This window comes from Cimex lectularius, unplaced genomic scaffold (assembly GCF_000648675.2).
Source record: "Cimex lectularius strain Harlan isolate CLEC.00 unplaced genomic scaffold, Clec_2.1 scaffold223, whole genome shotgun sequence".
NCBI classification, from domain to species: Eukaryota; Metazoa; Arthropoda; class Insecta; order Hemiptera; family Cimicidae; genus Cimex; species Cimex lectularius.
In genome coordinates this window covers 742117-766743 of record NW_019392771.1, presented here as the reverse complement: position 1 = coordinate 766743, position 24627 = coordinate 742117, and the positions used below count along the sequence as shown (strand labels likewise).

The 24627-nt window shown below is 33.8% G+C and overlaps 4 protein-coding genes across 5 annotated transcripts in view; all 4 read right to left on the bottom strand.

Annotated features, from left to right (window-relative positions):
• Nucleotides 1-381: 381 nt before the first annotated feature.
• Nucleotides 382-12169, bottom strand: LOC106666704. The gene is made up of 4 exons (XM_014394064.2): nucleotides 11913-12169; nucleotides 1161-1232; nucleotides 956-1101; nucleotides 382-884 (listed from the first exon to the last, which is right to left on the bottom strand). The coding sequence occupies exons 1-4, from the start codon at nucleotides 12112-12114 to the stop codon at nucleotides 711-713; spliced, it is 594 nt and encodes a 197-aa protein (XP_014249550.1). The 5' UTR covers nucleotides 12115-12169; the 3' UTR covers nucleotides 382-710.
• A 2851-nt stretch (nucleotides 12170-15020) lies between these two features.
• LOC106666793 (deleted in autism protein 1 homolog) lies at nucleotides 15021-16706 on the bottom strand. 2 transcript variants are annotated; one of them, XM_014394247.2, is made up of 5 exons: nucleotides 16582-16706; nucleotides 16017-16416; nucleotides 15639-15936; nucleotides 15448-15575; nucleotides 15021-15376 (listed from the first exon to the last, which is right to left on the bottom strand). In XM_014394247.2, the coding sequence occupies exons 2-5, from the start codon at nucleotides 16335-16337 to the stop codon at nucleotides 15218-15220; spliced, it is 906 nt and encodes a 301-aa protein (XP_014249733.1). In that variant the 5' UTR covers nucleotides 16338-16416; nucleotides 16582-16706; the 3' UTR covers nucleotides 15021-15217. The 2 variants fall into 2 exon arrangements, with proteins under 2 accessions (XP_014249733.1, XP_014249732.1); XM_014394246.2 differs by having other exon boundaries at nucleotides 16017-16692.
• A 1958-nt stretch (nucleotides 16707-18664) lies between these two features.
• On the bottom strand, nucleotides 18665-22464 carry LOC106666792 (tRNA modification GTPase GTPBP3, mitochondrial). The gene is made up of 8 exons (XM_014394245.2): nucleotides 22323-22464; nucleotides 20326-20496; nucleotides 20148-20267; nucleotides 19925-20094; nucleotides 19744-19854; nucleotides 19536-19641; nucleotides 18972-19476; nucleotides 18665-18912 (listed from the first exon to the last, which is right to left on the bottom strand). Exons 1-8 carry the CDS (start codon nucleotides 22435-22437, stop codon nucleotides 18681-18683), a joined length of 1530 nt encoding a protein of 509 aa, XP_014249731.1. The 5' UTR covers nucleotides 22438-22464; the 3' UTR covers nucleotides 18665-18680.
• Nucleotides 22465-24102: 1638 nt separating this feature from the next.
• LOC106666791 (protein artichoke-like) overlaps nucleotides 24103-24627 on the bottom strand; it is a 36348-nt gene continuing 35823 nt past the window's right edge. The window contains exon 10 of the mRNA XM_014394244.2: nucleotides 24103-24574. Coding sequence (XP_014249730.1) covers nucleotides 24132-24574 — 443 coding nt within the window. The 3' untranslated portion in view covers nucleotides 24103-24131. The remainder of the gene's footprint in view (nucleotides 24575-24627) is intronic.

Below are 24627 nucleotides of genomic sequence, written 5' to 3'. Positions count from 1 at the left end.
CCGTCACAAGGAGAAGGAAGTATGTCGCATGAAAAGACATGAGAGTTAAATAATTCTGCTGAATTTCAAAAATCAAATTTTGAAATTTGCCCACAAAAATAACATAAACATCAACAATTTGGCACATATTTATTATACAATATATACAAATAAAAACTCTTATTGAAATGTTGATAATCATGTTCAATGATTGTTACAATTATACATTAATTTCAATAGGATTGGTGGTATTTGATTTAGGCATTAACCATAGGAACTATATCACCATATTGACAATAAACGAAATAAACAGTAATAAATTAAAACTGCTTACAAAAGAAATTAAGTATATCATATATACGTAAGTAATAAAAACATTAGAAACTCATGTTTAAAATAATTTATCACAGAGTTTTTACAATCAAAAAATACTTTTATAAAGATTTTTTTAACTAACAAAGATTTAAAACTAGAAATAGAATGCAATGAAATCTATAAGGGCTACTTAAAATGACTAAATATGAATAAATGTTATAAATTATTTTTTCTAAAACTAACAGCATAAAAAAATTAAACGATAGCAATTTATATTACAATTAAATTTACTCGCAGAGAACATAAAACAAATAATATGATCTCCTAAAATGAAATGCAAAGTTTTTTACTCTCACACACTTCCAGATTCTTTGGAGTAGTCATTTACACAAAAATAGTTCGTTTATAAAACCATTTCAAATATGTATGATATACTCAGGCATGAGCTCGATAATGACATGTCTTTGCACTTTGGACACTTGCGCTGGACAACACCTGAGGGCACATTTTCCGGTCTTTTCCCCTCGGCTGAACAAAATCAGTTCTTCACTGTGATAAAACATAATGAGGTCTTCGATAGTTTCAAAAAACTGTAACAAAAAGAAAATTAGGATCTAGTGAAGAAGCAACGTTAAGAAGCGAATGATGGGTGTTTCGTCACCTTTTCATTAGGTTTTCTATTGCCTAGGGATATTTTCTGATCTTCTCGTTTTCTAATAGGAATATTGTATGCTCTATTATTGTACCACAATGTCAAAGTCAATGCATGCTTTGAAGATGGTCTTACAAGGAAACACCCATTTCCACCTATAATTTTTGTAATATGAAAAACACAATTAAACCTTACATTTTCATTTTAAAAATACCTGAAAAAACCATTTCTTGAGCTTTCCTTCTATCAGTCTTGTGGTACCAAGGTTTGTCCTCAATTTGATTCGCTGGTGAACATTATATGAAATTTTAGTACAGATTTTTTTTTTTTTTTTTTTTTAATATTTGTCAGTTAGTGTTGTTAGCCAGAGATCTACTTGAGTAATCATATTAAAGACTCTATAAAATCAAAAATATAGGATAATTATTTGAATTAATTTTATTAACAAAAGTTAAATAGAAGAAATGTGCTTGAAATTTCATTGCATGAATTAATAAACAAGAAAAATTATTTTAGGCAGCAGATTTAAACCAAAAGAAAAATGTTCTACTAACATTTAAAACAACTTGTCTATGAGAAATTAGATTGATTTGAAATATAACAGTCTATATGTGCATACACCAAACTACTGCAAAATAAATATAGAAATTAAAGCATAAGGTAATTAAAAAGAAATAACATCTTAACTATGATAAATTTGCACAGTTTTGAAATTTTTGTTTTTGTTCAACTTATTAACCAGAAACTCATTTAACAAATTTGGAGATAAGGAACAATAAATTGATGTTCAAATCTCAAACATATAGCATATATTTAATGGTAAAAAACAACACGATGACATGCAACGAAAGCATCCACTTGACCCAAATTGAGTACAGAAAAAATGAGAAATCTGAAAGCGGTTAACAAGCAATGGCTTAATGACAAGAAACTTTAGAAATGATTAATCATTTTAAGATAATCTGTAAACAAGAAATTTGTAAAAGAATCATTTCAGTATTTTGACACTTTTACCTTTAAATTAATATGGTGAAATCTGTTTAATAATGATGAATCATTACAAATAAATAAATTATTCATATTGTTTTACGATCCACAGTTTTTGTTTTTGTATTTTATTTAGATGGTTGATGAAGATGAAGTTCCGTAGCATAAATATTTTTGTATTTTCTATGCTCAATTGGCCACCTGATAAGCTTCAACTATGTGCAAGGCTAGATAAAAGAAAAAACTTACTTACATTTATAACTTACTTTCTATCCAGCCAAGCCCATAATTGAAGTGTATATCATACATCCGTCGTATGGAGACTTAAATTGGGTCAGCTGAGGATAGGCCAGTGAGCTCAAAATGTACAAAATAAACAAACTTTACACCATAGAATACTTGGGATTCCTTTTCTTAACCAATCATCTAAATAAAATACATTATAAAGAATAAGTAAATAGTGTTAGCACAAAATATTATTTTTTGCCAATTTTGGTGAGGGTTCATTCTAGATTTATTACCATTCTATTAGACTATTTTTGACTGATGTAAACAAATTGTTGTTTAGACTTAACCAGTTAGACAATGTAAAACTCAGGGACTGATAGGTCTCTGGCATCCGAGAAAACATCTACACAACATAGCTATATTCAATGATGACCCGTTTGTAGGTTATGTCGTGAGGAGAAAGAAACTACCACTCATATTATCTTCAAATGTGAAGCAACTGTTCAATTGGGACATAATCCTAAAACCATAGGGGAAAAAGACGTGTAAATGATAGTCAACGGCCTACAAAGAAGGATATAGTCAATTGAGCTGAGTAACTAGGAAAAGTATAGCAAGTCAAAAGGTTGAAGTCCTTTGGGAATATCAAATCTTCACGTTCTAGTGTACTTCTTATCCTGAAAATATTAGATAAGAAGAAAGATCAATCCTTCCAAAAGAAAAAAAGAAGATTGTAGCAAACAACCCACATTTCGGATTTCCTATTCGAATAGGACGATATTTGAAGTTGAATCATTAAGATCATGCTTCTATTTTGTAAGTAATGCACTTGGGAGCGATACATGTGTGGGAATGGTTCCTTTTCATGTAAGTCGTCCTTTTTTTTAATTTTTTATTTTCATCTGAAATCGGTAGTCGGAAATTATGGCTGCCACATGTGTTTTCGAGGGGGGAACCATCCAACTCTTTTCGAGAGATCTGTACAACGAATAATTCCAGTCTCAATGATATTCGATAACAGGTATTATTTAAAAATTATTATTGTCAACAGGAAACAAAAAAGGAATATTTACGTGAATCCGGGAATGTGCTATTGCTGATACCGAATATCGTCACTAACAGAATTTTCAAATTGTAAGTTGGATTTCGTCCTAAATCATTCAATAACGGGTAAAATTGAACATACTTTTAATGTAAACTAAAAAGGAAACTTCTCAGATTACTTTTTAATCAATTTGGTCAAGTTTCGATCAGATCTGTCGTCGAAGAAATGGCGATCATGTTATTAAGCCCCGGTTAAAGATGAATAACAGACCGGCAAAGGAAACTTGAATAACTCAGCGAATTCATTGTTTTCGTTTAATTTTAAAAAAGCGCATTGGGTCTTGTCTTCCATTAGAGACAAACGTGTAATGGACAAAAGAGATTGAACACGAATAAAAGAGGGCCACTGCAATCGTAGAAAACCTGGGTGCTTAAGTTATCAGAAATGTAGGTGCTTTGCTTAATCATTGGTTGATTATCATTGTTTAGGGTGGATGTTGGACACATTGTTAGAATATCCACCCGAAGTAAGTATCTGCGCTGAAGTGGGCTCGAGTGAAAGAATCGAAAACTCAATGAAAATAAAGTAGAATTATCACAACGACTTGGCAGTTCATTATTCAAGAACATATACTTTCAAGAAAATTTTTTACACAAGCCAAAAAAAGGAAAGGATTTGAAAGTGAGAAATTCGCTTTTTGCTCTCGAGTTGCGATAGAGTGCCTGATGTAGGAATTTCTCGTGGTTTTCGTGGTCTTCAAGAGGTAAACAATGATAATCAAATAATGATTAAACAAACCTATATTTCTGATAACTTGCACATGCAGTTCTGATAACTTAAGCACCCAGGTTTTCTACGATTGCAGACGCCCTTTTCAGCTCAGAGAATTCAGCCCCTTTCATCCTTTACGCGGTTGTATTTTATTATTATACTATTTTCTTTTTATTAAACGAAATAATGAATTCGCTGTTATGTGCACCGCTCATTAAAAAAAACCGACCACTTGGTTTTTGTACGAGAAAATGGCCAAATTGGATATGCATATTTTCCCAGCCTTTTAAGTCACAGATCTGCTCAAGGTCTCATTTTTTTGAAAATTTAACCTGAACAAGATAGGTTTTTAAATGTTTTCCTAGATTCAGTCATTCAACAGTAAATTCAAAAATTCGGGAAAATTTTTACAATTTTTCGGAAAATTTCAAATTGGGCTGTGGAGCCAGGGAATCGTCCTTGTGGGGCGCCCTGCAGCAATCGAAAGGAAATTTTAATAAGCTTTCAATTGGTCACCGTCCACTTTGCGCGATTTCTCAACCGTTTTCGAGTTATTCGCGACTTTTGGGAAAAAACCGACCACTCTGTCTCTCCCGATTTTCAAGAATGCATAAATTTTGAACCGTCATATTTCCGCAAATTTTACGCTCTACAACTTTTGTTCCGAGGTCTTTTTCAAAACACTGAACAGGAAAGCGACAATTCTTACGTTTTCTTACTTTGACCTTTTGGGATGCGGTTTGGTTCTGCTGTCGACAACCGCTTGTTTACTTCATCATGGAAATTCAATTTTTCCTTCCCATTTCACAGGAAACAAAAAAGCCAACAAGTTACGTTTATGCTCAAACGTCAAACCTGTCCACAGTGCACATTTACAACAAAATAATATCCCATCGAACCAAGTCCGCTACCTTGGGCTTTATTTAGATAGTAGACTTACTTGGAACCCACGATTAAAATGGCAAGAACTTAACAAAAGATATGGACTACTCAGACACCTACTTGGACCAAAATCAAAACTAAGCATACATAACAAACTAACCGCTTACAAAACACTCATCAGACCTATTTGGACCTACGGAGTCGAGCTGTGGGGCTCGGCCAAATCATATCCAACGAATTCAGTCTTTTCAATCTAAAGTTCTCCGCCGTATCCCCTTCCTTCTATATCATCAACCAAACGATCCGTAAAGATCTTAAAATCCCTTTCGTGAAAGATCTTATCCGAACACGCTTCTTCACTTTCCACTCTAAACCTTCCCTCCACCCTAACTCACTAGCCCTAACTACCTCAACATCAACCTCAACATCTCACCCTTACCCATTTCACAGGTGTTGTGGCAGTTTGGATTCGTATAACATATTAAAACAACAGACAGGTTTATGTATGGTAAAATCGGGAGAGAGAGAGAGAGAGAGAGAGAGAGAGAGAGAGAGAGAGAGAGAGAGAGAGAGGAGAGAGTGTGTGAGAGAGAGAGTGATTGGTTTTTTTCCCATGAGCACCTAAAAAACCATGTTTTTTGCTCTAAAGTTGTGAATAACTCGAAAACGGTTGAGAAATCGCGCAAAGTGGACGGTGACCAATTGAAAGCTTATTAAAATTTCCTTTCGATTGCTACAGGGCGCTCCACAAGGACGATTTCCTGGCTCCACAGCCCAATTTGAAGTCTTCGTAAAAATTGTAAAAATTAACATGTTCCCGAATTTGTGAATTTACTGATGAATGACCGAAACTAGGAAAACATTTAAAAACCTATCTTGTTCAGGCTAAATGTTTTTGTTTTTTAATTCTCTTTCTTCCAGTAGCGTGTAGCGAACAAAAGAGGCTGAATACACTGACAATAAACTGCTAGGTGGCGTCGGTGGCAGCAACGGTTTAGGCGGTGACACGGCGCTCATCACTGTAAGGTAAAGGTCCCGGGTTCGAATCCAGCGGCCCTGCATTCGAACCCGACGTACTTACAAATGGGCTTTTTTTTCACCCCGAGGGTTGATATAACCCTGTTGCGAACCCTCGTAAAAGAAATAAATAAATAAATTAATTAATTTAAAAAAAATAAACAGCTTCCGTTCTACACGGGCGTTTGCAGTCGAAGAAAATCTGGGTTCTTAAGTTATCAGAAATGTAGGTGCTTTATTTAACCATTACTTGATTATCATTGTTTACTGCTTGAAGATCGCGAAAGCCACGAGAAATTCCTACATCATGCACTTCATCGCAACTCGAGAGCAAAAAGCGAATTTACTCATTTTCAAATCCTTTCCTTTTTTTGGCTTGTGTAAAAAAATTTCTTGAAAGTATGTGTTCTTGAACCGAAGTGCCGTGTCGTTGTTATAATTCTATTCTATTTTCATTGCGTTTTCGACTCTTTTACTCGAGCCCACTTCAGCCCAGATACATTATATCGGGTGGATGTACCCTTACATTACGAACCATATGGACCAAGGAAGTCGTTAAATGACCGTAGTACTGTAAGAGCAATAAAACGATCGTCTCTAGCAGTCGTACATCGTGGTCGACTATTATTTCGCTTCGGTCGAGAATTCCGGTGGCCCTAAGCCGCTGTAGACCATCATACATAGTAGAGTATGGCACAATCAGGACTTGGGCTAGAAATGATGAATGATGGAGTGAGTGGAGCGGTGTTCAATCCTTTTTTAAAAAAGATAGTTCCTACTCACCGTAAGTCTTTACTTTTGTTTTTTATTTATTTATTTATTTTCTTTTTGGTTTAATTATTTTTTATTTATCGGGTTTGGTTTATTTTACTTTTGTTTTTTATTTTTATCTTTTTATTTACCAAGTTTTGTTTAAAAACTGCTTACTGTGAGTAGGAACTATCTTTTTATTTAAAGGATTGAACTTGGGCTATGTAATGGACGTCCGTCGTTGGCCAAAGCATCTGCCTGGGCTTTAACCATGCTTTAAAAAAAATTAATAACTACTTTGTATTCAATTTTTTGCTTAATCACAGAAAATAATTAACTCACTCAACTTGTTTTTAGTGTATTTGTTTTACTTGAAAGAAGTACATAGAAGTAAGATCAAGAATGATTCGAGTAATTATTCAGAAATCGTGAGATGCGGTCTGGTGTGATGTAGGTTTCAGAAAAAACATTTTCTTTATCGTGCCAACGTTTCGATCTTTATTGAGATCATCTTCAGGGCCTGGGATTTACAAACATTGTTTACATTTAACAAATGCATTAGGATGTGGAAAAATGAATTTATACAATACAAAATATATTTTTTATATTCAATCAAAGTATTTCTACTCACTCAAAGTGTTTGTCTTCTGTGTAATTATGCCATTCTTGCGTGTCGTGTTGAGAGTGCCAGTGAGATATTGCTGTTTTATGTTTAAATATGTTGGATTTTGAAGGGGAGGGGAAGGAAAACGGTATAGAAAATACATTTTTGTATAAGGTGCCATCTTCTTTGAGTAATATTCACATTGTGAAATAATATAAAAAAATAAGAAGGAAAACAGAAATGAAAAGATGAACATCAATAATTGTGCATTATGTCATTTTTTTAATACTAAAAACTAACAATGTTCTACTATCGTAGTTTTCCTCAAAGTTAAACTGTTCTCTTCTTAAAAAACCTTTATCACAAGGCCTATTAGAATATTAAGCCTCACAAAATCTCATAAAAGCTCTAAAACCGTATCCTTTACTATGGTCAATATTGTCATTTAATTGTGTAAAATAAATACAGGGTGTCGTGATGGGTTTAAGTTACTTCAACCTTTCACAACTTTATTCCATAAAGTCCCCGGTATCTCATAAAATGTTAATCCTATTGTAAATGTGATTAGACCAATGAAAAGAGCGAACCCTATTAGATTATCAGTTATATCTGTCATCATTTACTATTTACAGAACAAAGAAAATCTTTCTTAAAATTTAGACAAGAACTTGGGAAACTCGTAAAAATGCATATTCTAAGTGATTTTTCATTTTGTCAGCTTAAGGTTACAATATTCGCACAAAAATTCTCCCAGGTTTTCCAACGCTCTTTCCATTGGTATCATCAAATTTGCAGAAAGATTAACATTTTATTAAATACCGGGTACTTTATAGAATCAATTTTTGAAAAGCTGAAGTAACATGAAACTTGAAATAAGTATCTGAAATTCAATTGAGAATCAGACATTTGACAATATGGACATTTTACATACATTATTGACGTTTGTTCATGGTACACCCTGTATAACGGCTACATCTGTATATAATCCAAAATCAGTTTAAATCTAAATTTTAATAATAAAGTTTAATGGTTATTGTTAATAAGGCTTAAAAAGTAAAGACATTTTTTTCTGCTCAACTTATGTTTCAGACTGATGCGTTTCTTTGCAAAAATTCGGAATATTTTATTTATTCTAACTTGATTTTCTCAAAACTAAATTCAAATTACAAAATCAGTTATTTTTTACACGTTCTAGCGTATCGAATATAGGAATTTAATTGTATAATTAAAACACAATTACGAAGTTTTTAAATGCGATTATATGGACGTATTTTCTTCTCATTTTTAATTACATGCATGAATCAATAAGCATTGTTTCGTGCAAATAAGAATTAAATATATTTTGCATATCGAACAAAGAACCGGTTTTTAAATAGACTATCAACATTGTAACAATAGGCCGTTTTACCTACCAAGGTACTAAAATTTGCAGTTGTATTTAAAATAAAACTTGATTGCGAAATCTTCGCCATTATAAATTGTTTTAAACAATTAAATGGGTCAAATACTAAAGCATTGTTTTTTTGTGATTCTGAACTATGTAGGAAAGAGTAATCGAGACACGTTTCTTGTTCCAGTGGATTGACAAAATAGCCATGCCATGGACAGGTTATTTTTGTTATTTTCTTAATTTTATATTACTGGAACAAAATAAATATTTTCGTGATACTTTGTGAACGAGAACGTTGTTTTCTAATCGAAAAAATGTTTACATTGGTAAAGCATAAACTTCTCTAAAACATTGCGCTTTGAATTCACGTTATTTCATCCATGTACCAGCAATGGAAAATAAATTCACAAGTACACGGACATAAAGCACATTATATACTTTTTTGATGCTTCGTGATTTTTAAGAATATACGCACAAAAAATTGAAAGCTATAATTTAAATAAAACCAAAAAATTAATGTACGATTCGTTTATTTTCAAAAAGTTTGTTTAAAATAATCAATAATAAATAAGGAATAAGTTTTAAGCAAATTAAATATTTTCATTTGACAGATTATTTATAGTGGAAGGGAGAAAAATAAAGTCAAACAAAAATAAGTAGGTGAAAGTGTTTTTCCAACAAATGAACAAAAATTGATGAACAAAAAAACCGGCAAGGATTTAAATTAAGGAAGATGAATAAAGTACAACAAAATTGGTTTTGTCAAATCGTTTTTCCCAATGATTAACGTTAAAAGAAAAACTCTTTTCTCGCTTCAATGATTTTTCGGGTGGGAAAGACAAAACAATACAAATAATTTAATCGAGTTTTCATGTGATAACTGGCTTTATGCCGGTTGATTTCTGAAATAATTTAACTAAAATATTTAAACTAATTGTAAATAGTCCGTTTATGAAAGATTGTTTAAGAAAGAATTACGAAAGAAATGTCCGTTAAGAAAAACATCTGGTCTGACTTGAATCTCTTAAAAATTAAATTATTCAGAAATCGTGAGATGCGGTCTGATGTGATATAGGTTTCAGAAAAACATTTTCTTTATTCCTCGAGGGCACTCTCAACACGGCACGCAAGAATGGCACAATTACACAGAAGACAAACACTTTGAGCCCAGAAGATGATCTCAATAAAGATCGAAACGTTGGCACGATAAAGAAAATGTTTTTCTGAAACCTACATCACACCAGACCGCATCTCACGATTTCTGAACAATTATCGATTAACGGACACTAATTACCACACATTAAAAATTAAAGATTATCGGTAAAATTTTCAGCGTGATTAAAAAAATAAAAAAATACACCTGAATATATTCAAATGCTCAAAGAATTCTTACCCAAAATACAGACGATAATTTTAAAATTATTCCTATTTTCTTCCTATGTTTCTTATGTGTTTGTGTGGATTTTTAATTTTTTTTAATATGATTTTTGGCGCTTTTTAGTCACAACAAGAAAATGAGATAACAGACATACGGCCAATCTAGCATGTTACACATTACAGAAGTCACCCAGCAGTGACGCTCCCTCGCATTGAATCAATCAATCTCTCAAGAGATCTTTCGGCCAAAGCCGCTCAAATGATTGCATTACGGATATTCTCTGTTTATTATATAATTTTTTCAAGTGTCTTTCCTAGCCTACTCTGATGCCTTATGTCCCAACTAAGCTTTGAGCGATAGCTAAAACATACGAAATCACACTAGGTAAATATTTGAAGTGTTTTAAATTTTTTTACGACATAATTTAAAAATAGAGCGTGGCCAAACTTTTTCTCTGCCAGCATTAACATCTTACTCTTGCAGTACTCGCCCAAAAATAATCGAGAATAATTACAAATAATCCAAAGTGATGATATTTGCTTATTAAAACATAATTTTGGTATTTAAATATTTAATGTAACAAATAATGCTAAAATAGTCTATTAAAAAAATTAACAAATTGTCATCATGAAGATCAAGACCAAGACGTAAATATTGTAAATCTAGTAGTTTTCTTTTGCAACTGAGAGACCGACATTACATGACATCGTAAAAATAAATCATGCATGAATAAGGCAGATAAGCTATCATTCCTTTCCGCGGCTGAGGTATTTTACAAAAAAAAATGCACCAGGTGAAATAGTCAAAACCAAAACTAATTATGAATTTAAGTAAATAAAGGGGGACCGCGGTAGCCGAGTGGTTAGCATGAGAGACTCTCACGCCGCGGTCGTGGGTTCGATTCCCACCGTTGCCCCTGGCCCTTTTTTCCCAATAACCCCCCAAATTTGAACACACATATACGTTGTCACATGGCTAATATGCATAGTTCATAACGCNTCTATCTATATATATATATATATCTCCCTCCCTCTCTCCCTCTCTCCGTCACCCTCTCCATCTCCCTCTCTCCGTCACCCTCTCCCTATCTATCTATGTATGTACCTATCTATCTACCTATCTCTATTTATTTATCTATCTCTTTCCTATTTCTGTTTCTCTCTCTCTCTCTCTCTCTCTCTCTCTCTCTCTCTCTCTCTCTCTCTCTCTCTCTCTCTCTCTCTCTCTCTGATTTATTTATATCATTCTCTCACTCTCTCCCTTTTTCTCTCTCTCACACTCTCACCCACACGCGCACACAAAAGCACACACACAAGCACGAAAGTACACTCTATCCCCACATTGTCAATATATTATTAATTCCATTGCCTTTTTAATCAAAGAAATTAACACGTAATTAAAATAGCTAGATTGACAGTTCTGACACGTTATCCTTTATTCTCCCCTGGCACAGATAATCTATTTTATGCGATATACCATTCTAACATTTAGCAGAAATTAAATTAAACAGATCACGTGTCAATTGATTTAATTTGTTAACTGATAAGATTTTAACAAATGGTATTCTTGGCTTCTTCCAATGTTGGTTCTTTGCGTTCAAAATTTTCAGATGGGAAATTAAAACACTGAATTTTCGGTAGGCGGTGATAATAAAAAAAATTTAAAATTTTTAAAAGTTTTTAAAATTTCAAAAACAATAAAAAACCTATCCTGATTAAGAAGGTTTTATAAAGCTTGCCCAATTTATATAAAAATGTTGCTTCTTTTCCTATCTAGAGAAATGTCATGTAAAGTAAATTGAAGGAAAAACTATGAAAACACGAATTGCATGCACCCAGTTGCCAAAATGGCCAAGCTGTTACTGGGTTTATAAACAGGATTACTTTAAACTAGGCATAATAAAATTAAAATTACCCAAATCAGACTGATCGACGTCGAAATCCATGTTGATATTCTCCTCGTTGGTCGGTCCGACGTCGTCGTAGCCAGAGACGACCATTCCACACCTGTAGATGCACCGTCTTTTGCACATGGCGATCGAATCGACGAGATCGGACCAGATTCTGGTGAGGAGATTGCCCACCAAGGCTCGGCTCAGGCGCACGTAGAAACACATTCACGGCCAGCGAGGCATCACCATTGTCGTCTCACACTTTACTGGGACAGACATCGTCAAGGCAGATGCGTGAAGATAGCCCCACCTCTCCAAGTAAATCTTCTTTCCCCCGTTCATTTTGTTTTTCGAGTGTCGTGAAAATGCATAGCATTAAAAGATTAAGATAATAATGAAGAGTTTAAAAAAGGCAAAGAAAAAATAATTCTCTAATTACAACTAGTATCAAGTTAAATGCATTAACGACTAAAGACAGTGAATTTTCATGTATTTCTTAATCGACTATTAAAATAGCAAACCAGACGCATTGCTCGAAATATAGACTGTAATTTTCTAATACTAATTATCCAGTGAATCATAATGAGTTTTTTTAGTGGACATTGAACATAACCACCAAATACTTCAGTCTACAATCTTCACTTCTGCAAAAAATGAATTCAGGGCCAGAGAGGTCATCTCTTCAGAGGAGCCAAGGAAGTTTCATTAATTAGTCGAAATCAGTTTCATTAATTGCTGAGGTGGTTTGGTGTGAAACATAGAGACCCTTCTTAAACTACCAGAGAATTTATCTTCACCAGTTTGGGAATTTCAGCAACAAGAGCCGAATAACTTAGTGAATCACAACTTTGCCATTTTACCAAGCATATATTTCACTTTTACAGCACACATTTCAATTTTCTTGGCACGGAACGAGAAGACATTCCCGAGACGACGGGGTTCTCAACAGCAAGAGGTCGGTCCTCGGGGTGCCGGTGTTGTTGGAAATAAGTGAGTTGTAAGTATTCGAACCCTGGACCTTTACCTCACAGTGATGAGCGCCGTGTCGACGGATTATAACCGTTGAGGCCACCGACGCCCCCTTTTTTTGTTGGTGCACTTTTTCATTTGATAAAACGAAAATCAGTGGTCTTTTAGGAGAATTTTACACACGTTAATCCCACTCGTTGCCCTGCTGAGAACATAGTTTTTGTTGAACAGAACCATCTTCAGCTCTTTAGAACCATTCAAGTACCTCGTAATTGAATATTGGCTTAGAACAACAAACAACCATGTTCGCCATTGATTTTATGTTACCGGGGTGTGTGCATGGGTCAGATCGGGTTAGGTTAGAGGTTGGGTTAGATTAGGTTAGGTTGGGTCACATCAGATTAGAATAGTTAGATAGGAATAGAGTTAGGTTAGGTAAAGTAAGGTAGGGTTTGGCTACATATCCATAATTTTTATTTGTTTTTGTGACGAAAATAAATGAGTGTGAAGCACAGATTTATTTAAATGTTCACTCTGTACAACACTAGTTTTTAAAAAATACAGTTTGATGGGTAATACATGGACTGTGTTGTTAGTAAACAATAATGTCTGATATAAAGTAAAATTATAATAGAAACAATTTTTTTTTTAAGTAAGGCTAGACGGTCAATAATGGACAAAACAACTAAAATTAATACAAAGAAAGCAAGAAATAATATTATCAGCTATGTATAATCAATAATTACATAATCTTACAATACTACACTTAACAATTTAACACATATAAAACAAAAAAATTACTTTCCAGTGTATACAAATTGTAATTAAGCAATTGAGTTCCATTGTAATAATGGTATGAGAATGGTTTTGGTCAGATAAGATAAAACAGAAAATTATGTGTAGTTTTAATCTTTGTTTATAGAATTTTTTTCTGCAAGCTGTATTATCTCAGAGTTTAAGTGATGTACAGAAAAAACCAAGATTACCGGATTGAACAATTGAGTGACGAGATTTACAAGATTTTTGTAAACCTTAATAACATAAATAAATAACTGAACCGGAATACTGGGAGTGTGTACATGGCAAAATTCACCAGACACAAAATAATAGGGCATTTGAATTTGTCTGAAAAGGAATGTTGCAACTATCGTAACTTCCTAATCAGGAAAGGGATAGTTTAGGCGACAACAATCGCAACAAAGGTTCAGTTTATCAAATGTGTAACATTCAATTTACAAATGTTTACAACTGGGTTTTTAAATAATTCAAATACAAATATCGAGGTTTTATAAGAATATGTAAGAAATTCTGGTTTTGTCAATGCAATGTGCATTTAATAATCATAATTGACCCTATTAATTATTTCATTTAATCATACTTTTAATCTAGGGTCTTGGTTGAGACAAAAAGCAAATGTTACGAGTCTGTCAGTGTAGCTTAAGTGGTTACAGAAGTAGTGTATTGAGCCAAAGATCATGGTTCAAATCCCGTTTGTGACACACGCTTTTTTTTCTCAACCAAGGCCTTAGACTAAAAGTATAATTAATTATTAACTTTACTTCAGCACAAACTGTAAAAATAATTTGGCCATTAAGGGGCATTGGTGGCCGCAACAATTTAAATGTTGACAAGGGGCTCATCACCATAAGGTAAAGGTCCCGGGTTCAAATCCAGCGCCCCTGCATTCAAACCCAACATATTACAAATGGGCTCTTTTTCAAAAACACTGCATCCTGAGGGTTCATATAACCTTGTAGTTGAAATACCCCCATCATTAATGAGATTTATAAATCCTGTGTGAATATATTTGCAAAATTGATTTAATTGACTCTTATCTGAAAAACTATTTCAAAGCATTAGATATTAAGTGCATAATAATAATGAGAAAGTCAGGAACTAATTCATTTGTTCGTGTTATTAAAAAATATATTCTCTATCAAATAAATGATAAAAAGTTACCTTTTTTAATATACTGTAGAAAGTCAATAATAAAACATTAAAAAAAACCACCAAACCTTCTTACAAAAAGATATTTTACATTTATATTAAAAGGATACAGGTCATACTGACTTTTTAATACAGCCGGTTTAGTTATTTCCAGTCCAATTCACTAATAAATTTCTTTAATATTAAATATATTATGGGATCAGGCAAAAAATAAATTAAATTAAACAATTATAATAATCGATAAAACTTTATTTTTACAAAAATTAATTCTTCATATTTACATTATCTTATATTAGCATACAAGCAGTAAACAAAACAAGTTTGTGGAGTTAAAACAGTTAAAATTGTATTAAAAAGCAAAAAACAAAGATCATCAAATATTATTATTGTTATCATTGATTCATTAAATTAGTTAATACTTTTCAAGAGTAGTTATTAACTGTTCTGCTATTTTAAATCGTGTTTCACCCGGACTCACGTTGACACAATCATAAATCAACCAGAAGATATCAGCTGGTGAGTCATAGAGAAATCCTTCCTTAAATATCACAGATGAGGTGAATAAAATTTCCTACAATAAATAAGAATATTAATTGATATGGAAATTCTCTTAAAAAATGTGATCAAAACTTCTTTACTTACACGACAAACTGAAAGTATATTTTGGTCCGATAAATGATGTGAGCAAATTTCTGAGGGACGGAATAAAAAACAATCCTGACAATTGTAATGGGACGCTGAGTAAGTAATATTCCAGTTAGGATAATGGCCTGTAAAGAAAATTGATTTTGATAAGTCATAAATAGAACGGTAAAACGTGAAGATTTTCTTACTCGTATCTTTCGGATATTTATCGACGACGTAAATATGCTCAAGATCAACTAAACAGACATTTTCATTAGAGTCAACTGCAATATTGTCGGGTGAAAAGTCGGTAAAATAAAATGCATATTTGGCATGCCTGAATGTGAACATCATAGCCATTCTGAGCAATTTCGCAGAGATCCTTGCCCTCTGGTTGTAACTTTTGTCATAGTAGTCTGATAACATGTCCCCACAGTCTTCTACAACGATAAGTGAGCCACAGGCACCATAATACTTTGGTACAGGCCACATGGGGGGTTGAAGCATCTGGAATGTATATTAAAAATTTAATTTTTAATTTAAAAATTTTAATGTTACAATATGTAATATATCTGTTGCCCTATTACCTGAAGCATTGCAGCTTCTGGGTTGACTTCAAGAGAGGTCCATATTGAAATCAATTGTTTAAAGTCTTGTGTTTTTCTGATCTCCCCGAGGAGATCTCGTACTTCAGTTTCTTGTGGGCATAGTATCAATTTTTGATCAATCTGCCTCACAGATTTATCTATCTTATCTATGAGCATATCCACACTTACTTTAGGATCCCCTAGTAAGTTCTCAGCTTTCTTGTGCAGCTTACTAAATTCCTCAGGGTCGGCCATTTTCTTCACAAAGACATTTTTACCATCCATATGACCTCGTAGGGTGATTTTCCCTCTGCCTAGCATGGAAATCCAATTCCACGGTACGTTAGAGATTGTAATTTGGGGGCTCCTGTTGCATAGGTCATCGCCGAAAATCACCGGACTGAAATTCAGATCGGCAAACGTTTCAATGTTGGGGTAAAACAAATTCATGTACATCGCGAAAACCGTGTTCCCGTAGAGGATCACAGTCGCACGAATTATGTAGTAAAAGAGGGAGGCAAACATAGAAAATTGTGTTAAAAGCATGATTCGGATTCACTCAAACCTGGAAGAAGCAACAAGTATTCAAAGCTGGAGAATTCATGTTGAAACGTGACCGGCTCAAGAAACTCAGCATTTCGTTGCATGTTGACAGCACAAGTTCCCATTGTTTTCGTTCTTATCAGAATGAGATAAATACCTCGGATGTGTGGGGAGTGGATTTCATTCCCGCCTTTCGCCCATGCTTGGTTCAAACCATGAAACACGCCGATGCACAACATGAACAACATAAGTTCTCACAAAATGCTTAGGTAAGTTTAAGCTTTTCTTGAAGACACTGCTCACTCCTGAGGAGTTTAAATCATTCTCACATTGTAGATTTTTCATATCAAATTCACTAGTTTCGTGGTCCGCTTGACCAATTGATATCATACAATTAAGATTTTTAGTTGAGAGTTGGTGTCCGAGTGGATCGAGGTCACGATAGTTCAAGTGGTAGAGCAGCGGCGTATCAAGCCGAAGATCGTGGGTTCGAATCCCGTTCGTGCTATTGACTTTTTTTATCTCAATTACAAACCTTAATTAATTGTATTTTTCATATCTATGATCCCACTAGTCATTCCCAAGGGATCTTAGAAGACCTGGAAGATATTCCAAGACGATAATGGAGACCTCAAAAATTAGAAAAACCACTGGTTGTACCTGATCTACTTCTTAGGTCTTGAATATATTAATCAGAAGATTAAAAAACATGAACTCAAACATTCCAACTGATATCATCAATCTTGATATCTCCAGGACATTTGATCATATGCCTCACAGACTATTAATTTACACACTAGAGGGTTTTGGTATCCACAGTTCTTTCCAAATTGCTCTTTGACATGAATTTTTAAGTCAAGATTAATCAAGCATATTCTGATTCCTATCAAATGCACAGCGAAGTTCCGCAAGGGTAAGTCCTGGGTCCAATTATATTCATTCTTTATACCAGTGATATAAATGACAAAATCACGTGAAATCACTACTTTTTCAGATGATGCCTAGTTGTTAAAAATTCCTTGACTACATTCACTGAAGTGCAAATGAGCATTGATAAAATGTCTGACTACTTTGGGGTGTTAATATTTAGGTTGGTGATGATATAAAAAAGTACATTCTCCTGAAATACTTTCAAAAAAATTGTTACCTATGTTCGACTTATAGTAATTTGCAATTAGTATTTGGAGCTCCTACTTTCAAAGATGTTTAGAAAGGTACAAAGAACCTGTAGAAAAGGTTCAAAGATGTTTTACCAAAACCTCCAAAAAAATTAATTAAACTTTTCCTAAATTTAAAAACTCTTCAAGATAGAAAGGCAAAAATCTTGTCAAAACCTATAAAATTCTTACAAATAAATATGACCCTTCGCCTCTATTTTTCTTTTTTCAGTATTAGAAATAGCATCCACTTTTTCACTTATGAACACTCTGGATCAAGTTATGGTGTTGAAGAATAAAATAAATTTAGTTGCCATTGCCAAGCTTTCGACCTATTTTAAGGTCATCATCAGGGCAAAACAGCCTTAAATATGTCTGCAGATTTAGTCCAACATTGCTAAGGTCTGTGCATCCTAGTGTTGCTAAAGCTTAGCTCCTGGTGCAGGAAAACCAGACAGTCTCAAAAGCTCTTACAGGGCAAAACAGACACACTAGCTCAACATGCTAGCATATGAAATCTTACAGCAATGGTCCAGTAAAGAAAAAACAGAAATTTAATTTCCAACAGTAACATGCATAAACTAAAAATCAACATGTAAGTCCACCACTGGTTATGGTAAAATCGATCTTATCCAACATGATTTAATTCCAAACATGCTGACCTGAAGACCTCTCTGTATTCTCCTATTTTACCATTAATTTTATTCAAAGTTTTATTATGGATTTAAGTCTACCTTAAAGGAAAAACATTCAGTTGGTAATGTAAAAATATCTACTGAATGAACTGACAGGAAAATCAATGAGGCAGACAGCAAAAGTCGATATTGTGTTTTACTAAAATCAAGTAGCACTTTACACTGAAAAGTACAATAATCTGGTAATCTTCACTTTTACATGCTTGACATTAATCCTGAATTGTCAAAGGCATACATTTTAGATAGACACATGCATAGATAAAACTCATTTATTTTCCAATACAAAAGTCTTTAAATATAACTTCTAATATATCCTCTGTTGTCACATGCCCTGTTATTTTGCCTAGGCTGTACAGCGCATTTCTTATTTCCTGAGCTGCCAGATCAACTTCACTGATCGAGTAATTAGAAAATTTTTCAAGCGCGTCTAAACACTCCTGTAAACAAAATCTGTGCCTAGCTTGGGTGAAAGTCGGGCTGAGTCTGTTCGGAGAGCCACATCTGAAATGCAACACAATTTTTAGAAAAATATTACCTTTTTTATAAAACCAAATGCTTACAGGCTTTCAAGATTCTTTGATAACCCTTTTATCAGTTTTTGCAGCCCGGTTTTATTCTTGCATGATATTCCACATATAAACTTAAGTTTTGATAAAGCAGCCTCTTCTTCAGTGATCAAGTCAATTTTATTAACAATTATCATTACTTGTTTGTTCTGACTAGATACTATTTCATCTTTATTAATACTAAGGTAGGATTTTATATCTTCAAAGATATTTAAACTATCTATATAATAATATAAAGAGTCGGCATTTGGTGTAAGGTTATCTTTCCTTAGCCACGACAGCAGTTCTTTCCCATCTAAAACTAAAATAAGGAGATCGGATTGCTCAGCTGCTCTCTTTGCTCTCGCCATCCCTTCAACTTCAATAAGGTCTTCAGTAAAACCTCTTAAACCAGCAGTATCATTTATGTTTACTGGATAACCATTTATATCTATATTTGTTTTGATCAAATCCCTTGTAGTTCCTGGAATCGGGCTAACTATAGCAGTTGGTTGTCTGCCTTGAAGCATATAATTTAAAATTATTATTTTTATTAAAATGATTGTTATAATGACATACTTAAAATATTAAGTAGACTGCTTTTTCCAACATTTGGAGCCCCAATAATTGTTACACTGACACCGCTTCTAAGCCTTTCTCCTTTTCTTCCATCTTGTAAATGGTTCTGCAAAGATTGATATGATTTTTTTTTTTTTTTTTAAATTTGTAATGGTTAAAACATTAGTTTTATATTTCAGGAAGTATAAAAAATGATAATTTTATTTACCTTAATAGAAGTTTTAAGATCATTTAATTTTTTATCAGTATCCGCCATTAATGTGTTTTCAAGATTTTGGTCTTCATCAAAATCAATATAAGCCTCTAAATTGGCTAAGCACTGAAAATTAAATTTAAAACAATAGAAAATTTGTTGTATATAATGAATGTAATGTAAAATTTCATATTACCTTGGTTAATGTTTTGGTCCAATCATTGTACAAATCAAAAAGTGCTCCTTCCATTTGGATTATTGCCTGCTTTCTTTGATTTTCCGTTTCAGCATTGATTAAATCGGCCAAACCTTCGACAGACGTCAGGTCCAATTTGCCCGAGTAAAACGCCCTTTTTGTAAATTCACCTGAAGCATACAAAAATTAGCTAGAGGATTGCAGAAAATTGCCAAACACTGACCCTGTTCTGCCGGGCGAAGGCCGTTGATTTTCCCTAAAGCATCAAGAACGGAGGATATCACAGCAGGGCCTCCATGGACTTGAAATTCGCAGCAATCTTCCCCAGTGAAACTCTTGGGACCTGTAATAATAATAAAAAATCACCTAGAAAACAATCTTACATATGAACATGTACATACCAGGAAACCAGAGAAGGATCCCATTATCCAAAACGTCATTCGTCAAAGGATGACGGAACTTGCGAAGCGAAGCGTATCTCGGTTTTGGAAGACTGCCTCCAAGTTTTTCAGCTGCTGTTTTAGCCTCTGGGCCAGACACTCTGATAACAGCCACACCACTTTTTCCAAATCCTTAATTTACAATTCAGAAGTTTCATTCATCTTTGAATAAGCGCTAATGTGGGAATGCAAGTCAATAGTCCTTTATTTTCTTTTGTTTGTCTTTCCACAAGAAAAGGACTATAATACAAGGGTTAATTGGTCGGATACTAATTTAACTGAATTTATTCTTTTTTGCTACAATTGTATATTGTATTACATTTGTACTACAATTGTATTGCATTGTATATTTTATACCTAATTATTGATAATATAATAATTATAGATAATTATTGATATTATGATCAAATCAATGTAAAACATACTTTTTCATCACCCAATATTGAAATCACTGTTTCTTGCATATACCCTCAGAGGCAAAAACTGAACATTCGTATTTGGTTGTTTATTTCAAACTATATGTATTTTTATCACTTTATTAATTACAACATACTTATTTCAAGTGGTTAATGTAATTAAACAACAACCAAATTAAATCAAATCAAAAATTCTTAAGTTTTAGTTTAAAAAATTATTATAATCGAATTTGCAAGAAAATTCACCAAAACACCAGAAAATCATTTACTGATAAATTAAAATTTAACTAACAATTTAGTACCTAGATTTGCTTTTAATAGCACATATACCTCCTCTGATCTCATGAAAGACTTAAGTCTCCTATGCACTGAATAAATAAATGATCAGATAAAAATCCCAGAACATAATCCCATTCTTCAAGAAGAGCGGTTTGAAGCTGTTCAAAGCTTGTTGGAATGGTGAACGATGTCACCTAACCCGTCTTTTTATCAAGTCCCATAAGTGCTCGATGGGATTCAGGTGAATGTGTGGTAGCCATTGTAGTATTCCCTACATCCTCCGAGTGATGGGGTCACAACTTGAGCTTCATGGCCTAGCATTACCCTACATTACAATAGCACAAAGTTGCTCCCCATAAATGGAGTGAATGGGATCACAGCTTCCAGAACTTCGTCAATACACTTAGTGAAGTTAAAGATCGATTCTGGATGATAATCAATTCGGGATGGGCATGGATGTTGATTCCACCCCATACCATTACTGCCTGTCTTTGAAAACGCTGTGACTTATGCAGGCACATAAAGCAAAGTATTCTCCACATCTCCTCCAAATAAGGTCCCAGACATCTGAATGCCATAAACCAAGCTGGCACTCATTACAAAGAGAACAACTACCCCATTGTTCAAGTGCCCAAGCCAGAAGCTGATTTATGAATTGCATTTTTGCTCAATGCCTCTCTAGTAATAGAGAACCTGATGCGGACAGTCTAGAGACTAGGCTATTCTCATGATGCCTTCTGATTACTTTTAAACCTCACCGTTTGGAGTTGGCTGTATCAGGAAAGCTATGAGATAGTGGTTCCTTAGTGTGGTAAGAGCAATAAAACAATTGTTTCTAGCCATTGTACAATGCACTCGAATACTACCTTTTCTTTGATCAAGACCTACAACCCTGTAGACCATCATGGATGGTACAGCGCATCACTTATAGTCTTGGCTATGTAATGGACGCATTGTTGTTGGCCAAAGCATCTGCCTGGGAGAGATCTTCTCCGCTTAAAACCATGCTTTTAAGAAAAAAAAAATTTACTCAAATTTATTGTATCAACAAATAAAACAATTTAAAAAAAAAATCGATTTTCTTTATTTTCAAACTAAAGAGTGTAAAAGGATTAGTAACACTCTTTGAAGGTAAACAGCAAGTTATTAATGTTTACCAGTCAACCATTATACCTAGTTATTATAGAAAACAAACAAATAAATACAAGTTCCGGTTTTTTTTTCTCTTTGACTTTATAAAAAAAAATTGAAACATTTTATTACCGGATGATAGTGAATAAATGGTGGAAGCAAATCTTCGAAGTATTTTATTATTTTTAAATCCATGAAATGTCCGTAGTACATATTCTGAAGTGAACGATCTAAGAGAAACAAGCATTGGTTTGTTTAGTTTCTTATCTTTTTAATTAGAACGCATTTTTTACATTACCTTTTCGTCTTCTACGGGTCTCAACATGCAGACGTTTCCATGACCATTGAGCATCATCAAAACGTCATCAAAGTACACCAACACTTATGGTTCGACGCAGGAATTTATATTGCTATATTGATGTAAACTATGCTAGTTGCTGTTTGGTAACATAATCAAAGTGCATGTTCTTTTTCCTAAATTATCCATTACTCAATTATAACTGTTACTGAATAACCGTTAAGTTGATGAAAACACTACTTTGTTAAACTAATAATCATTCTTCAAAACATACTGCCTGTTTTCTTCTTTTTTATGTTATGGCAGAAATATTCACCAAATTTTCATCAGGGAAGGAGATTCAAAAAGAAAACTAGCCGTACGAAAACACACAAAAAACACGCCGAACTATTGCAAAAGGCCTTAAACTTAGCAGTGAAAATATAAAACCCTCAAAGATAACAACTGTACAATTAACCAGGAATAAGATGCTTAATTTTAAAGCTCTAACCCTGCAAAACCAAGAAATATAGTAATTCAAAAAAATTACATGCCTAGGACCTTGGCCAAAGGTTAACGCGGAAGCTCACCTTAAAAAACCTACAACTGAGCATTATAGGCACAATGGATATAAAAAAGACAGTGGAAAAACTTGGGGACTAAATCCAAAAATGAACTTACGATCTTTATGATTGTCAGATCCATGATCACTTATGCACGTTACATATAGTGGCCAAAAATAGAACAAAGAAAGAAAGAAGAAATTCTACAAAAAGCCCAAAGAATCGCTTGCCTTAGCACAACCAGAATAGATTTGGGACACAGTAGAAGAAAGAGAGACTTTGGTCACTAGTGAACCCGAGAAGGAGAGAAAATGCTTAGCATCATTGGTGCTATTAATACAACACCCACGGCCGGAATGGAACGTATACTGAAGCGTACTGCGACCCTTATGTAAAAAGGATGGCATCGTTGGAAGAACTGAGAATTCATCAAACGGTAGAATAAAAGCTGTTAACAAGTGCCATACCAAAATCTTCGACAAAGTTAAAATAACGGACATTGCTAAAACCTTCTTCGACATATCGGAGAAAATAAGTACTAAAAAGATTCGATAAATTATTCAAAATAATTCCTGAAAAGAGATCTGATTTGGAAAATAAAGCAAAAGAAGATAAACCTCCAATTTTCGGTATACGGACGGCTCAAAGTTGATACGGGTATGGGGCATAAAGAGGATTGGATCACCATACTATCAACTTTCAAGCCGAACTACTAGCCATAGGAACATGTGCATATGAACTAAATAGTAAACATCTCAAGGGCGCAAGAGCGTTCTTTCAGACGATTTAAGAGACCATTTAAGACCGGAGAAATTTGCGAAAAAGATTAAATTCTTGCATGAAAAATAGTGTACATAAATTTCGCTCAACTTGCTGTGTGTAGTTCATCATCAGAGAATTGTATAAGTTCTATATTTTTAAATGCAAATAATATGTTAATGAATCATTTTGTTGACTTACAACAAATTAAAAATAAAGGATTGAAAGAAGTTAGAAATAAAATTTAACAAAATAATGTATTATAATGTTACAAACTACATATACACACATATAAAACAATACATTGCTAATTTAATATACATGGTAGGTTGTTGAATGATTTTAGTTCATGACTAGTGTTGTGAAAATCAATAATAGTACATTTATTGTTAATTGTGAGGTTTTATTAGATTTTGAAGGTCTGTACATACCAGGTCCAATGTACGGTTTCAAGTCTGTGTTATTGTAATTTTTGTAGTACCATGCAATAGAGTTGTTCTGTTTCGGTTTTTCTGTCGATGGGGTGTGGAAGTCGAAGTTCTGCCTAGGTGGGACTGGGCCTTGGATTTCTTCAGCGACGGGCATCGCACCCGAAGAGGTCGCCAAAGAAGGTGACATCGTGACTTTCGTTATAGTCGGCCTTCCGTGGCTTCGAACTGGTGGAAGTTGACCTCCTGGGGCTAGAAAACCGGAAAGTGGAGACGGCCCACCCAGACCTCCGCTTAGGTTTTTCACCGGAGATAAAATTGTAGGTACGGTCGATTGTACTATTACGTCAAAAGGTGCTGAAAGAGTATTGAAATCGAATTTAGATATATGCTTTCCCAGAATCAATTTA

What these genes read in the sequence shown, in the direction of transcription:
- LOC106666704 (XM_014394064.2), bottom strand. Translation starts at nt 12,114, where the DNA reads ATGTGTTTCTACGTGCGCCTGAGCCGAGCCTTGGTGGGCAATCTCCTC. An exon ending in TCAAGAAATGGTTTTTTCAG is followed by an intron (nt 1,102 to 1,160) that starts GTATTTTTAAAA and finishes CAAAAATTATAG; the next exon opens with GTGGAAATGGGTGTTTCCTT. An exon ending in ATAGAAAACCTAATGAAAAG is followed by an intron (nt 885 to 955) that starts GTGACGAAACAC and finishes TTTTTGTTACAG; the next exon opens with TTTTTTGAAACTATCGAAGA.
- LOC106666793 (XM_014394246.2), bottom strand. Translation starts at nt 16,562, where the DNA reads ATGCTTTTAACACAATTTTCTATGTTTGCCTCCCTCTTTTACTACATA. An exon ending in CAGAAGCTGCAATGCTTCAG is followed by an intron (nt 15,937 to 16,016) that starts GTAATAGGGCAA and finishes TATACATTCCAG; the next exon opens with ATGCTTCAACCCCCCATGTG. An exon ending in ATATACTTTCAGTTTGTCGT is followed by an intron (nt 15,377 to 15,447) that starts GTAAGTAAAGAA and finishes TATTTATTGTAG; the next exon opens with GAAATTTTATTCACCTCATC.
- LOC106666792 (XM_014394245.2), bottom strand. Translation starts at nt 22,437, where the DNA reads ATGCTTGTTTCTCTTAGATCGTTCACTTCAGAATATGTACTACGGACA. An exon ending in GGACCAAAACATTAACCAAG is followed by an intron (nt 19,855 to 19,924) that starts GTAATATGAAAT and finishes TTTAATTTTCAG; the next exon opens with TGCTTAGCCAATTTAGAGGC. An exon ending in ATCTTAAAACTTCTATTAAG is followed by an intron (nt 19,642 to 19,743) that starts GTAAATAAAATT and finishes CAATCTTTGCAG; the next exon opens with AACCATTTACAAGATGGAAG.